This window comes from Scomber scombrus, chromosome 3, assembly GCF_963691925.1.
Source record: "Scomber scombrus chromosome 3, fScoSco1.1, whole genome shotgun sequence".
Classification (NCBI taxonomy): Eukaryota; Metazoa; Chordata; class Actinopteri; order Scombriformes; family Scombridae; genus Scomber; species Scomber scombrus.
Genome location: NC_084972.1, coordinates 16264844 through 16279443, shown reverse-complemented (window position 1 = coordinate 16279443; position 14600 = coordinate 16264844). Strand labels below are relative to the sequence as shown.

The 14600-nt window shown below is 37.9% G+C and overlaps 1 protein-coding gene and 1 long non-coding RNA gene across 2 annotated transcripts; both read right to left on the bottom strand.

The window, feature by feature from the left end:
• Positions 1 to 2604, bottom strand: LOC133977846 (uncharacterized). The gene is made up of 4 exons (XR_009924979.1): positions 2558 to 2604; positions 2427 to 2453; positions 1909 to 1931; positions 1 to 326 (listed from the first exon to the last, which is right to left on the bottom strand). It is a non-coding gene; the product is annotated as an uncharacterized LOC133977846 (long non-coding RNA).
• Positions 2605 to 5420: 2816 nt separating this feature from the next.
• pa2g4a (proliferation-associated 2G4, a) lies at positions 5421 to 13725 on the bottom strand. Its single transcript, XM_062416133.1, has 13 exons — positions 13328 to 13725; positions 11686 to 11814; positions 11330 to 11435; positions 10311 to 10380; positions 10126 to 10218; positions 9318 to 9381; positions 9052 to 9130; positions 8566 to 8644; positions 8313 to 8446; positions 8110 to 8204; positions 7296 to 7423; positions 7150 to 7203; positions 5421 to 7012 (listed from the first exon to the last, which is right to left on the bottom strand). Exons 1-13 carry the CDS (start codon positions 13407 to 13409, stop codon positions 6950 to 6952), a joined length of 1176 nt encoding a protein of 391 aa, XP_062272117.1. The 5' UTR covers positions 13410 to 13725; the 3' UTR covers positions 5421 to 6949.
• Between the last annotated feature and the right edge of the window lie 875 nt (positions 13726 to 14600).

The window sequence follows — 14600 nt, the reverse complement described above, 5'->3', positions numbered from 1 at the left end:
AAACTTTTAAACATTTATTGTTCAAAACACCACAACAGTTGATAACAAGATGTTCTGTATGGTCCATGAACTAAACAGCTGTAGTTGTGATGTTGACAGATCTGTCCAGCATCGTTGCTTCCTTCGTCAGACTTTCACAGCTGGCGCCGTGAGAAAGGTGGTCGTCTTAAGTCACGGTGTCATCTTCGTTTTGCTGATGCAGGCTCCACGTGATCCACTTCAGCTACATGTGTCAGTCATCTGAAGAAGCTCTGACGGGATCACAGCTGGCGGGGATGAGGGCTTACTTTGACCTCTGCCTCATCTTTCTCCTTTTACGCTTCAGCCTGTTAAAAATAAACAGCAGCTGTCAGGAAAACACACTTTGCTGCTCAATGTTCATTCAGTAGTGCACACTATACATAAGTCATAAATAGAATAACTTCCACTGGCAGCTCTGATCCCTGAGCTCACCAATTTGGGTAACAAAAGGTATCAATATACACTAAATCTAAAATATATTGAATGTTCTTTGTACAGTATAATCTTTCAGTAGAAATGCAATGATTCAGAAGCCACCTACTGAGAACTGCTGACGTTCAGCCTATTGGCCCTGACGACTATGAGTCCCTCATCTGTTTTTTTTTTTAACTGTCAAATTTCATGTCTGTCCTGCAATGTTCATGTTGTGCACACAGAACCCAGTAATATCACAGTAGGGCATGGGCACAATGATTTATACAGTTAACAATTGACATTACAATATTTTAACACTATTCATCTAAATATTTTGAAATCTCTACTAAATTAACTGTTAGAATACAAATAAAATATTGTTAGTTTAGGTTCGTTTCATAACATGCAATTAAGTCAGAAACGTCAAAAATGCTTGTGTGATGTCAATTATCGTTAAAAAAAAATTAGTGGAACAGGTCAGATATTGGCCAAGAAAGTTACAGTAAGTTCTGTCTATATAAGTTCTATCAACTTATTTGCCCCATTTCCTTGGAAAATTGAAAAGTTTAAAACCCTTTCTCCTCAAAAGTCACAAGTGGTTTAAGTTCAAAGCCATGTCAGGGAAACCAGTTGCAATAAAATTTAAGTCGTGCAGTGTTAACCACACATTGCTCCTATAAAGTTGCCAGTGTGCCATTCATTTGGACTCAGACATGGAGCCATTATTATTCATGCCATGTGCACACTTCAGTGACAGGCTCCTGTTCTGTACTGCCTTAACTAGACAAGACTTTAATAGAGCGGATCAGGGTAATGTGGGACACTTTATACAATTCTGATTTGTTCACCATATTTACATATGAATCAAATACATTATATCAACTAGCATTATGAAATCCCTGAGATGTTTTGTTAAAATCAGAAGAGTTTTTAGATATTGTTCTGAAAAGGAAAATGTTCCGTGTCAAATCATCAGAATTAGTATTTTATAACCAGGGACACTATTTTAGTCTTAAATACTTTATTTATACAAAGCAGACTTATCTGCAAAAACATTTGACCTATGTTTTTTTTTTTTGCTTTCAGGAAAGTTACTAGTAGCCTATAATAATAATCACTTGAATTACCAAATGTCCAACATAATGGTTTATCACATCTGTCCTGCCTTTTCACATCAAAATTATAAACACTTCACCGTGGATACAGTGTATAAGACACTGCTGATATAAGACTTGATCAATATGAAAACAATGTATGTCGGGTTGGACTGGTCCTCATTGATTTAGCTAATGTGGCATTCCAAACTGATCCAAGTGCTGCAGTATAATGAGTCGTTTGTGCACTTATACATAAAGACAGATTAGATATCTGGCTGGCATTTCTGTCATACGTCACTTCTTTCAATTAAACACTAAATAAAAATAAATAAATTGAACCAGTAGTTTGAACTGAAAGTGTATCATTGATGCTCACCTGCGCATACGCTTCTTCCTCCACTGAAAGACAAAAGGGAGATTTATTAGAGAAACATCAGGTGCAGATAAATCTGCTGTGTGCATCTCTGCTTATTGACATGTGACAGCATGCTGCTTGTTGGGATGCAACAGACACAGTAAGGCGTTACTGCAGACTACACTGATGTTCAGAATATTAAAAAAAAGGTGTACCATCTGATTTAAGTAACCCTTTCCCAATTAACAGCCGCAGGTTTAGAAGTTTCCTACTGCTAACATCCCAGCATGCACCACTGCAGGCCTTGCATTAGCATCAGCTCTACTTTGAACAAATATTCAAACAGTTATTGTACTCTAGGGTACAGACATTAGCAATGTCAGCATGAGTGAATAATAAATATACAGGTGATAGAGAAATGATAATTAACTACCAGACAGGGTTAACAGAAAATAGAGTGGAGGTGTTATACAGATGCTAGCTAGCAGCATTGACTTGACAGGAAGACGATACAAAACAGTAAAATAAAGACTTCTTACCTTGGCTCTCATCGTGTGGAGAAGTTTCTGTTAAAATGAAACAAACACAGATGTCAGTGGCTGCAGATGATAAATAAAAAGTAATGATTTAGTTTGGATTGTGTCAGCAGCGGTGTAGCTTTTTTTCTTACCTCGAAGCGAGAGGAGCAATGGAAAGAGGATGTGACGGAGGAGGAGGGATGTATTTATACACTACGTGACGTCATGATGCAGCGCCAAACGCCCTCTGACTGCGCATGCTCAAAGGTAAATTTATATTGGGCATAATAAGGCATACGTTTAATATAATATTCACCCTTTCAAGACGATATAGTTACAGGTTTGATATTTTGTAAAGAAAGACAAGATTTTTCAATCAAATCTAAAAAAAAATAGTCCACAAAAAACATACAACAATACACAATTCACACAACAGACAATAAATAAGTATTGTGTTTATTTGAACTTTTATTTTTCAAATAGAAAACATTCAGTCTACTGTATAAAATGAAAGCTTCAAATCTGATGTCACGTTGAAAAATGATGCATGTATAATTTGTCTTAGTAACAGAAAGAAGAAGGTGCTGGCTTCACACCCATGTAGGGGAGACTGGGGTAAGATGAGCCATTTTTCATATTTAGGATCACTACATCAAGGCAATAATAGTTCTGTTGCTAACTTATATATCTGCATATATTTCAGGATGTTGTGCATCCCTTCAAACAAACAGAATGCGTGTAAACATAACTGTTTCGATAATATAGCATGTCCAAAAAAAGTGGTCTCATGGCACAAGGAGCGGGGTAAATTGAGCCGTATCCCTACTCCCCCCCACCCTCCTCCCCACCTTCTCCCTCCTTAAATAACAGTCACTTCTTCACATTCATGTGTATTTTTATTTATTATACACAATTCAACAGGTACCATAACCTTTTTTTAAATTATTAGTGCATATGACTGCTCAACAGCTGTTTTGTAAAAAAAACAAAAAAAACATTTAAACATGATAATGCCTTAAAGTGCGCTTAGGAATAGAACACGTGAGAATGCCTTAAAGTGCGCTTGGGAAGAGAACATTAACAGCTGTGGTCAGTTATGGACACATTTGAACAATCTGAACTGAAACTCTCATCCTCCCATCATCCTTCCCTTCTTCCTTTATCTATCCTCTCTTCTATCCATCTTTGTTAAACTCCTCCCTCCATCTTCCTCTCGCTAGGTTTATGACCTCATGTTGTAGCTCATAGATACCACCATTGATTTATAAAACAAATTTAAAATGATCTATTTTGGTCTAAACACAATTCTCATGAAACTTATGATAGATTAATTTCACTTTCAACAGTGAAAAATGTTTTTTTGGAAATAAAGATCTAACCACTTTACCCATGTGGTTCTTACCTTCACAGACTCCATGAAATGATGCCTTCCTCCTAAATATTTGGTCACATGAACAATGTTTTTTACCCTTTCCTAGCAACAAGGGGTGGCTCAACTTACCCTTTGGATCAACTTACCCCAGTCTCCCTACCATTAATGCATGTTACTAACTTCACTTCTTCCCTGGAGTTTTTCTGCTCTCTCTTCTCACAGGTTGATGTCGACTCTGTCCTGCTTGACATCCATCTACTTCCTCCTGTTTGACATCCATATACGATGCTGTTATTATTATCTTTAGTCATTCTATTATTATTATTGTTGTTGTTACTGTGCACTTTTAGAAAGGGAAGATGAGCATTGGGTTGACTTTGAAGCTTTGAAGACAGTATAAAGGGATCTGCAAAATACAGCTACTCAGTATAACAGTATATGAAGTAATTTAGAAGAACTCCCCCTATACCAGCAAAGACATTAAAATGTTGCTTAAAGATGAATGCATAAGTATAACAAGTCAGTCATATAATATATTAAATACTGTCTGCATAATTAATACTGCGCTTTGGACTTTACTTTTCTATATCTCAGGACATGCAACCAAAAATATAAGAACATATCTACATAACTTGTCTGTGGTTCATTGGAAACTGGTTTGACCACCAGCGACATGTTGACACAGTTAGACTGTAGCTACATCCAGTGTCAGACTGAAGTACACACACAGGTTATTCAGACCCTCAGTTTCTCTACAAGATATCTTCAAATTTCTTATTTTGTCCAACTAATTAAATTTACAGTAATGTAGACCAAGAAGAGCAACACATTCTCTGAGAGCCTTAAACAGGCAAATATTTGGCACTTTTGCTTGAAAAATTACCTAAAGGGTAATTCAATTATCAAAATAGTTGCTGATTAATTCTCCATCAGTCAATCAAGTAATCGATTAATTGACTCATCAATTCACCAACTAATCAATTAAATAATCTACTGACCTACAAAAGATAAAGTTTCATGGAAACTGAGCAAACTCAACCTGCTCATGAGAACCACAAGATTCAGTTAAAAGCTCAGGAAGAGTTACTAAATGGTACTTGAAGCACGACAGTTTTTTGTTTATCAAAAGTTCGTTTTGTTTCTACTTAATCACCAAATTATAATATTTGGTTAGTGGCAATTCTTCAGCGGGGTGATACAGATAAAATTCTTATAAAAATATATATATGTAATTGAATGCAGTGATATTTATATCAATCTTGATCATGTTTAACATATTAGAAAATCAATCAAATAAACAGACAGGAATGTCTGTTTGTGTCAGTGCATCTGATTAAAGTTACTTCATCACATTCATTCAAAAGTCAGTAATATTTAATATTGCCATAAAACATTTCTGCACATTGATTTGTAACATAGCCCACAACAGTTGAATACACCCAGAAATATTAAAGGGAAAGCTAAACGGTGTAGTAAAATCTCTGATGGCTGACAAAGTGTTGCCCAACAGCTGCTGATGCTGCTTTACTCCTTTACATCAAAAACTCCCCACATACAATATAACTGTGTGGATATTAATGAGCAGTCTTCAAATGTATGTAAATACCGAACTTTGACAAGGTCCTTTCAAGAAAACAGAAACGTACAAAAGTGTTTTTATTTCATTAGATGTAAAGATCCTTAGCCCACCGACTGAGCTACAAAGCATGATTTTACTTCTACTCTACTCTCACTGAAATGAAACTCAGACCTGAGGTGAGCTCTGACTGGTCTGGCTCCACTTAAGACAACCATAAAACTTGCTCAGCTTCAGCTTTCATGCTTCACAAAACTAATGATGTAGTAAAGCAAGTTAACAGGTGTCACTAATAGAAAAAAGTTATTCAAAATTGGAACGTATAGACTTCCTTGTTTTAATACAATTTAAGGGGAATGGCAGTAAATTTAGCAGTTTGTTCCCCAAAGACAAGTGGACTACAGCAGTGTTTTTTTTCTTCTGTTCAGGTTACTGTGTTAAAAAAAACCCTGGTGTGGATAAAAAGTTGAAGCTTCGGAAGCACCCCGGTAGCCGAATAGTTACTGCACATACCACATAACTGCAACATCCCTAGTTCAATTATGACCTTTGTTGCATATCGTACCCATATCTCTCCCTTTGTTGCCTGTCAGTCTCTACCCAATTCAAAAAACACAGTTTCAGCCAAAGAGTGGTCAGGATGGAAAAGTAACTTCTGCTTTCCTCACTACTTTAACTAACAAAAAAAAGCCATCTATTATATTACAAACCTTTAAATTACTCTCATCCACTGTCGTTTTTTTTTCTACATTTACGCAATTATTGAAACAGTTTATAGTTATTATTTCATGGATGACAATTTGACAATTTAACCCTTTACTGCATGGTGAGGTTCAGAAAATATGTTTGGTGAAATATTTTAAATGCTAAAAGGTCTGTTGTTTAATAGTGGACAACTAAAATCATCATTCCTAAAGATTTACACACTTGCAGAATGACAGAGTAATCCTAGACCAATAATACATCTGGATATTGTTCTAACCATACATTTGGTTACATAAACAGGTTTGGATTTATTATAACTTTGTTGCCAAAGGGAACAACATGTGACAATTAAATACAAACAGTGGCCTAAAAAATGACGCCTTTCTGATGAGATCAACGTTTCCGTCATTATCTACTCAATGACCCTTTTACTGATATTTAGATGTCGATACAACCTGGTTCACTTGTATTAATGCTGAAAGTGAACTTCACATTTACTTTAAAAAGGACATTTTCAGCCGCAAAGAATATAAGCATGAAAGGAATAGTGCTTTTTTTCCCCCAGACAGCAGTTGCACACACATTTGGCAACAAATCTTTTCAAAAATTTAAAACTATTTGCAAATATTCTTTATTTCCTGCTAAAGTTCAGGAAGAGCAGCATTCAATCCATATTCCTGTCAATTAATGCAGTAAAGGGTTAAGCATCCATGTCAAGTTCAACAATTACCAAAAAATCTTTAAATATTCAGTTGATTCCAGTGTTTTTATGAATTTGCCAGTTTAATTTGTGAAATCAGCTCTGCTGAATGACGGGCTGAGAGTGGGGGGAAACTTGTCGTGTTTTCTCTTGGTTCTCTTTGGGGTCTTGCGTGTGTGGAAAGGCAGTATTTATTCTGCTGCTTCTGTTTCTTCAGTTGGCTGTCCAGTCGCATTTTCTGCTGTCTTTGAGGCCTGTAGGATGTGAAAAAGGGAGGTAAAGATCAGTAAACGATGGCTACAATAAACATTTATTTAACAACAATTAAAGGTGAAATGAAAAACAGGGTCAATAGTAGGACAGTGTGAGGAGTCAAACTTTGAGGAGTTACCTTCTTTTTCTTTTTCTTCTGTGTTTTACGGCTTGCGGAGCTCTGTAGTAAAGTCTGTAGAAGAGAAGAGACATTTTGGTATAATTACATGGTTGTGGTTTGGGCCTGAGATGATCAATGTGAGTCCAGTGATATCACAATCTTACCCTTAGCTCTGGGTCCTGGACTTCATGCTCTGACTTGTAGAGCTCTGGATCAAAGGGTCCGTTGGTGATTCTGTGAGGCCCGTTGGCCATCAGCAGCACTGTGAATTTAAACTGAGCTACAAACTCTCCTGAGAACAAAGAGACAGAGAGGGGGAGTAATGAGTGAAAAGTAGAAATGTGACGAGATCTGGTGCTGCGAGATCTTGCGAGATTAAAACGTGATGATATTTCTCGTCAGGGTGAATGCTGTCTCGCGAAGCTGCAACCAGCTTAAGTGGCGGATTTAGGTATGTGCGATATGGGCATCATGCCGGATGTGGGACGGGGCGCGAATACTAAACTTTTTTTTTTTTTTTAAAGACCGGTTTTCTATCACTCATTTGCACTTCATCTATTCTTTTTATAATGTCAGCATGTGGATCATTGACCTGCTGCAGCTTCTACCTGGTGAGAAGATCTCACAGTCAGCAAGAGGCGATGGCGATGAAACCTTACTTATTGCTTACATATTGCATACTGCATGATAATTCATACTTAGAAAGTAGAACTGAAGTCACATTTATTAAAAGATGATTAGTTAAAGCATTTCAAAATGCATTGTTTTACATTTTGTGAGTTTCAGTGAAATAAAAACTATTTTCCTGTCATATATTTCATCACTGAAGTTTTCTTAAAAAAAAAAAAAAAATGTTAAAATCTTATATATCTTATCGTCTCATCTCGTGAGCTGAGTGTTTTGTCACACCCCTAATGAAAAGTGAAAGCAACTGTTGAAAATAACATGCATGTTTAAAAGGAGAGGTAAATTGCTCACCCTCTTTCTCCTGTAGCACGCTGAAGGGCTGTAGCAACTCGTGTTTGGCACACTCCACCACACCCAGACGGGCTTTGGCCTCATCCTCAAACGCCCTAATGAAAAATGGAAGGTGGTATTAAGTAAGCGTTAAAGCCAAATGCATCACTATTCAGTTTGGTGTTAAAGTTGATACAATTTCTGCAGGTGACGGACTCAATTACCTAAGAGTGAAAGGCATGGCATCAAAGCGTCGCTCAACCTCGCTGAAGAAAGTACGAGATGTCTTCATCTTCAAGCCATACTGCTTACTGGGGTCCCTCTTATAAATGGTGGTCCTCAGACCTCCATCTCTGGCCTGAAAGTAGATCAGAGAAGATGAATTCCTCTGACTTTATTCTTCAGTGCTGATTAGCTGCAGAATCATACTATTTGACAGCTTCAGTGATGAATAAATGAAGATGACAGGGCACTGACCTTCCCTTCTCCGGTGCTAATCAAGACGTCCACGGCATAAACTTCATGTACCTCAAATTCAGCCTTCTCGTGGTCTTTCCTATAAAAGAGTGTCAACAGAAGCCAGTCAAAACAGAGGAGCAAAATCTTTCATGCTGTACTCATTCTCAAGGTGCATACAGTCACTGAAAATATGACCCAGTTACTCAGGATAATCCACAGATCTCACTGTAAATACTTTGGAATAAAATAGTTCTCAATTACTATTGTTCATAGTCACTTTGGTCGATTATCCCAAGTTACCCGAACAGCACTTCTGGTTTTGATAACTTTCTCAAATGTTATATTTGGTTGTTAACATTACAAACTATTTTCATTCATCTCCATTTCATCAGGGTAGTGGCAGAATTTCCAAAACCCATCAAGTTAAACTGAAACTTACAGTGCGATAACTGTGAAAATGTGTTTTTTGTCTTCTTTCTAGGAGTAAAAAAGACAAATGTGTACCTTTGCTGGTCTGTAGGGTTCTGAATGATGGTCTTCTCTCCATCTATGATATGTTGCTTTAGCTGATGGGACAGCATACCTTCAAACCACAGAAACAGACATGAGAACTAAGTTTATTCAACAAGGAAAAATGCATCATCCATGAAAACATGAATTACAGTTATTATCTTCCTATTACAAGAACAAAACTGAAGAGAGTTAAAGAGGGAATTTAAGGACATATCTTTTCTACAACACACTAAGACCACAAACTTTCAAACACTCACCCTCAATAGGTGAGCATTTGAACGACTGGGCGATCTTGTTCCAGGCCTCCGTCACCTGAGTGTTCTGATGACAGAAAGAAAAAATACATCATTTTCTGGAGCCCAACCGATAAATCAGACAGACTGATATTTGCTCTGTGCAAATAAATCAGTACTTGCATAAATATCAGCTGATAAACGACGACAAATTTAAGCACAGAACAGTCCAAATATATTTCGAAACTTTGTCACTATTCTTCAGTTTTAATTCAGTCATTTTTCTACAGTACAACAAAGTAGTGACAAGGTTATTTTTTCAACTGTAAAATGTCCTGACCTGGAGATTTCCAGGCCACAATTGTTAAAAAATTAACTAAAGGGAACCTTCTAAAAATGTATTTGTGTGATGGGGTATGTAAACATTATACATCAGCCAATATATCATTATCAGATTTTTTAATCTCTCAAATATCAATTTCAAAAATCCTGTCAGGTAATATTATTTCCACATGCAAAATACAATTTTGCAGTAACAGCTGAAATGACATAATTTTGGATTGTATTTCAAACCACTGCTGATAACATCATCTCTTTTTTAATCTGGAGTAAAAGAGGGAGGGAAGAGGAGGAATAAAAAGTCTAGCAAAAAAAATGTAAGACTATTAGGGGATTTGCAGTGAATATATCCTACGAGAAAAGACAGCCCCAAAAAGAGGAATTTCATACAGTCACACATACAACCAGAAGAATTGTAAGACCCCTCTAAACCTTTTCATGATGAGAAAGTAATTTATGACAACAAAGGCTGTGAGGATGAGGTTAAATGTACCTGGTTACCAGGTTTAACAAGGCGAAGTGCTGCTTCTGCACACAGATGAGCTGCTTTGACTACATCAGCTTTCCGGCCTGTGATGGGGTTCTCCTGCAGAAATAAAACGCAGTGACAAAGAGGACTTCAAGGTGCGCTCTAGAGAGGACATGAAACTGTGGCATTTAAAAAAAAAAGGCTCTTACCTTAGAGGCTCCCACCACAAAGCTGTGAGCGACATTTGCAATGAAGCCGTCAACATGAACCCCTAGATCTCTACAGAAGAAAAGAAGAGAAGAGAAGAAGGTTTTATTAACAAGAAATGAAATTGATGTGTGTAATTCCCTGCAAGTTTTAACTGCAACCCAACTCTCAAGATCACTAATGTTGATGCAGTAAGCAATCAATCAAATTTACTCTGGAGGGACAGAATGTCAACTATGTTGCACTTTGGGAAATGAGACTCATAAAGACTAAACAATAAGGTCAGATAGAAATAAAAAAATGTAATTCGTTATGGCCGTTAAACAAAAGATATATTCCAAGGTGAATTTTCTTTTTGGCTGTACATCAGCTCAGCTACTGTGAAGGACTTATTGTGAATGCAAAGGAGTGGCACTATGGTATAAATTGGACAGTCATGCCAAGCCAGAAGGTCAGGCTGTGAGTGTATGTGTGTGTGTGTGTGTGTGTGTGTGTGTGTGTGTGTGTGTGTGTGTGTGTGTGTGTGTGTGTGTGTGTGTGTGTGTGTGTGTGTGAAAATTGAGAAACATACAAACCTAAGGTGTATAACACATCACCATGAGCTATTACAAACATCTTTAAAGCACTGAAAATGTAACACGCAGCACAGAAGACGTTACAGAGGACAAAGACAGAAGTGGCAACACAACAAATAAGATGAGCTTTCTTCCTTTTTCAAAGCACAACATTGCATTAGAAAAGAATGATAAATGGGATTTAGCAGATGGGTGGCCATCAAGGCTAAAGTCCATTATATCTTTTTTTTTTTTTAAAAGACACTTCCTGCTCTAAAAATGTTCGACCTTACTTGTCGTTTGCCACACAGGACAGACACGAAGACAAGACCTGAAGCAGACAGCAAAGAGAAAACCCTTACATACAAGCTGAGATATCACAAACAAAGAGGGGAGGACAACACACTGGGAGACTCAAGACACACGGGGGAAGGAGGGGTGACATTGTTGCAGAGCGTGGTGCCTACATTTTGACCAGATCCCCATCTTTAAGTGTGTGGTCAGGGTCACTCTTCAGGGGAGAGAAGTGGCAAACACAGTTATTGACTGAGACGCTGGTGGGAAAGGCAATGCCTAGAAGAGGGAAAAGAGAACCACCAAGTCTTCATTTGGAAATCATCCACAACTTTAGCAAAATAAAAAACAAAACAAGGATGGAGGGAGTGACACTTGGATGACATAATGAAAATATACTGTCATCCTCAGCCACCATACTAGAAGATTTAAAAACCCCTGCAGACTCGCACACTAACAACAGCTTGTATGATTTGTCTTGGCTCCTTTTGATCGGTCCAACCTCAAATATATACCATCCTGGCCTCACCTTTCTTCATGTCCTTCTCCTTTTTGAAGACCTTTCCGGTTTCAGCCATGATGTAGAGGTCCCCTTTCTCACAGAGGCTGAGCACAGACGCCCCGGGCTTGGCAGCCTCCACAACCAAACGAAGAGCCTCTGGATGACAGAGTAAAACAAACAGTAAAGGATTAAGAGGAGGGCAGAAGGAAAGTAGAGCAGATAGATCAAAGATTATATTGACATCACATTATTGGATACTGCGATATGAGACCAAATATGATCTATGACTACCTGAAAGCAATGTATTCAAGTTATTTGACACCATCCACGTAACTTCTGATATTGATCACCCACCTCCAATCTAAGTCCATCAGGTGTCTGGGTACTGACTCAAAAATATTGTGAATATCTGTTTCTAAAATTACACTCACTAAGCACTTTATTGAGAACACTTTTGTGATCTAATACAATCCAACACAACAACTCAGCCATTAATTCTAATTTTCAAAGCTTACACATTTTCAGTTTTCATTGAGATTGTCAGAAAGGTGATAATGCTGATTTATATTTATTATGGAGGTCGTATCGGGTGATGGAGGTGGTGTACTGGAATGCATTATACTGAAAAGTGTTCCTACTATTTAGCCACACTCGTGTGTTTGCACGTGTGTGAAAGAGGATCTTATCCACATCTCCCACTTGTAATTTCATATAATGTATTAACATTATTTATATGTATTAACATTAGTATTTCAAGTATACTACTAATTTCAGTTCACCTATGCGATATATATAAATATATATAATTTGACTTCAAATCTGTGCAATAATAATAACGATAATATCAAGCTCAGGTGCATTATCACTAAACACCAATATTACTCTTACATAATGTTATGATTATTTTGTTATATATTTACTGCTATTGTTTTTGTACTTATTTATTGTTCTTTATTCATTTTTTATTGACGCTCTTCTATTTTTACTGTCCACTTTGCTGCTGCAATAATGTAAATTCGTCGTGGGACTAATAAAAGCAATATCTTATCTTAATGCAGTCATCCTTAATTTCCATCGATTGACTGTTTTTTCATCATGCTGTATCCTTAATAAATAAGCCAGAAATGTCAAAATACTGGGTCTACATATGCAATCAAGTTTGAGAAGCGTACAAGTCGATGCTCTTAAATTACGCCTCTCCAACAGCAGAAATATCAACATGTTAGTTAATTATATGTAAATAACTATAATAAAAAATACAGATATCATGAACATTTGTGGAGAAGCTAAAACAAAGAGTTCATCTTGGTAATTTAAGCAAGGAAAACCTGTTGCTAAGTACGATCAAAGTGGCTTCATATCTGTGGTTTATCTTCCAGCCTGTTAACCGACTGCACCATGCAACAGGCGGAGCTAGCTTTGTTAGCATCCCCCGGTACTTTAACGGACACCGGGGAAAGCGTAACGTAACGTCAACGTTGAGCAGCTGAGCTAACATTAGCTGACCCAACTGCACCTGCTGGTTATTTATCCAGCCTGTTAAAGTAGCATTTGTGTGGATGGCATGTAAACCACATGGCTGCTGCTGCTGCTGCTGCTGCTGCTGTGGAGGAGCTGACGGTAGCTCCACAGGCCGAGCGGAGCCGATCACCCGTTAACGGCTACTTACGGTTGGCGATGTCACCCCCCATCTTGTATTTGGTGACTACCAAATCCTCGGCGATGGTCTGTTCTTGCTCATCGTCGGACATGTTGGCAGTGAAGTTTCAGTCGCTAGTTGGTCCTAAGAAAAGCAGCCGCAGTAGTTCCTCACAGCTCGGCTCAACCGCTACAGTTACAACAGCCTCCCGCTGCCCTCAGAAGCCCCGCCCCCTCTACACGCGTCACAGCCACGCCAACCCGCCAAACTACTGGGAGTGTGTAGGTGTCTGTTACCCCGTCGATATGTTTTACCCTTACCTTTAACTACACCCAGTCTTACCCCCAACTGGTCGCCTTATGATGTGCCGCTTAACCTAACCCCAAATTTACCTCAAACCCAACCAGTAACCATAACGTCCTAAACCCAACCGATGTGTATTTTTTTTCCTAGAATGGAGAGATCATGACCCGCCCTACTCTGCCTCTGATTGGCAAATACTCGTGGGCTTCGTCGGTTGGGTTAGGGCATGAGGAGTGGCATTGGTTAGAGTCACCAGGGTAAACCAATCAGAGGCAGAGTAGAGCGGGTCATGACTTCGCCGTCTTAGGGGAAAAATTGAAGTGGGAACTGGGTACAGACCTTTTATATGCAGTCTATGGAACAGACTTAAACACAACACCTCCTATAATACAAGCATGGCTGTCTTAAGTATGGAGGACCACAAGGGTCACGGACAGAGGAATAAAGCATTTCATTAATTAATAACTAATTGTAGAATTAAAAAGAGGAATTAGAAAAAGGGACTTACAAAAACAATTTTAAAAACATCATTTAGAAAATACATTAATCAATTCCTAAATAAATAATTTCAAAATCAATTTCAAAATGCAGTTTTAAAAAACATAAACAAATAACTGAATGTGCAAACCGAACTAAGAATACAACTTTTAATCAGGCATTTAAAAGGGTCTCTGATCTGACTCTGAGATGATCAACTGGCCACCTGAAGGAGAAAATGACCCAATAAACTGATCTGTGCCGCTTTTTGGTGATTTGCGCTATAGCTCTAATGTGTAGCATTGTGATATATGATATTATTCCCTTTGGTCTCACAGATTAACTCTAAAAGTTGTAGCTGCCTGCCACATATGTTTGTCTGAATGTAAAGTGAAGCTTCACGTTTTTACTGGAAAGAACAACAGCGGCCTCCAGGCTCTATATGTACAGATATCACCAGCTTTTTCAAATGTATTAATTTATTAAGCATCCTCGTGCTCTCTGGCCTAATTTTCTGGACTCA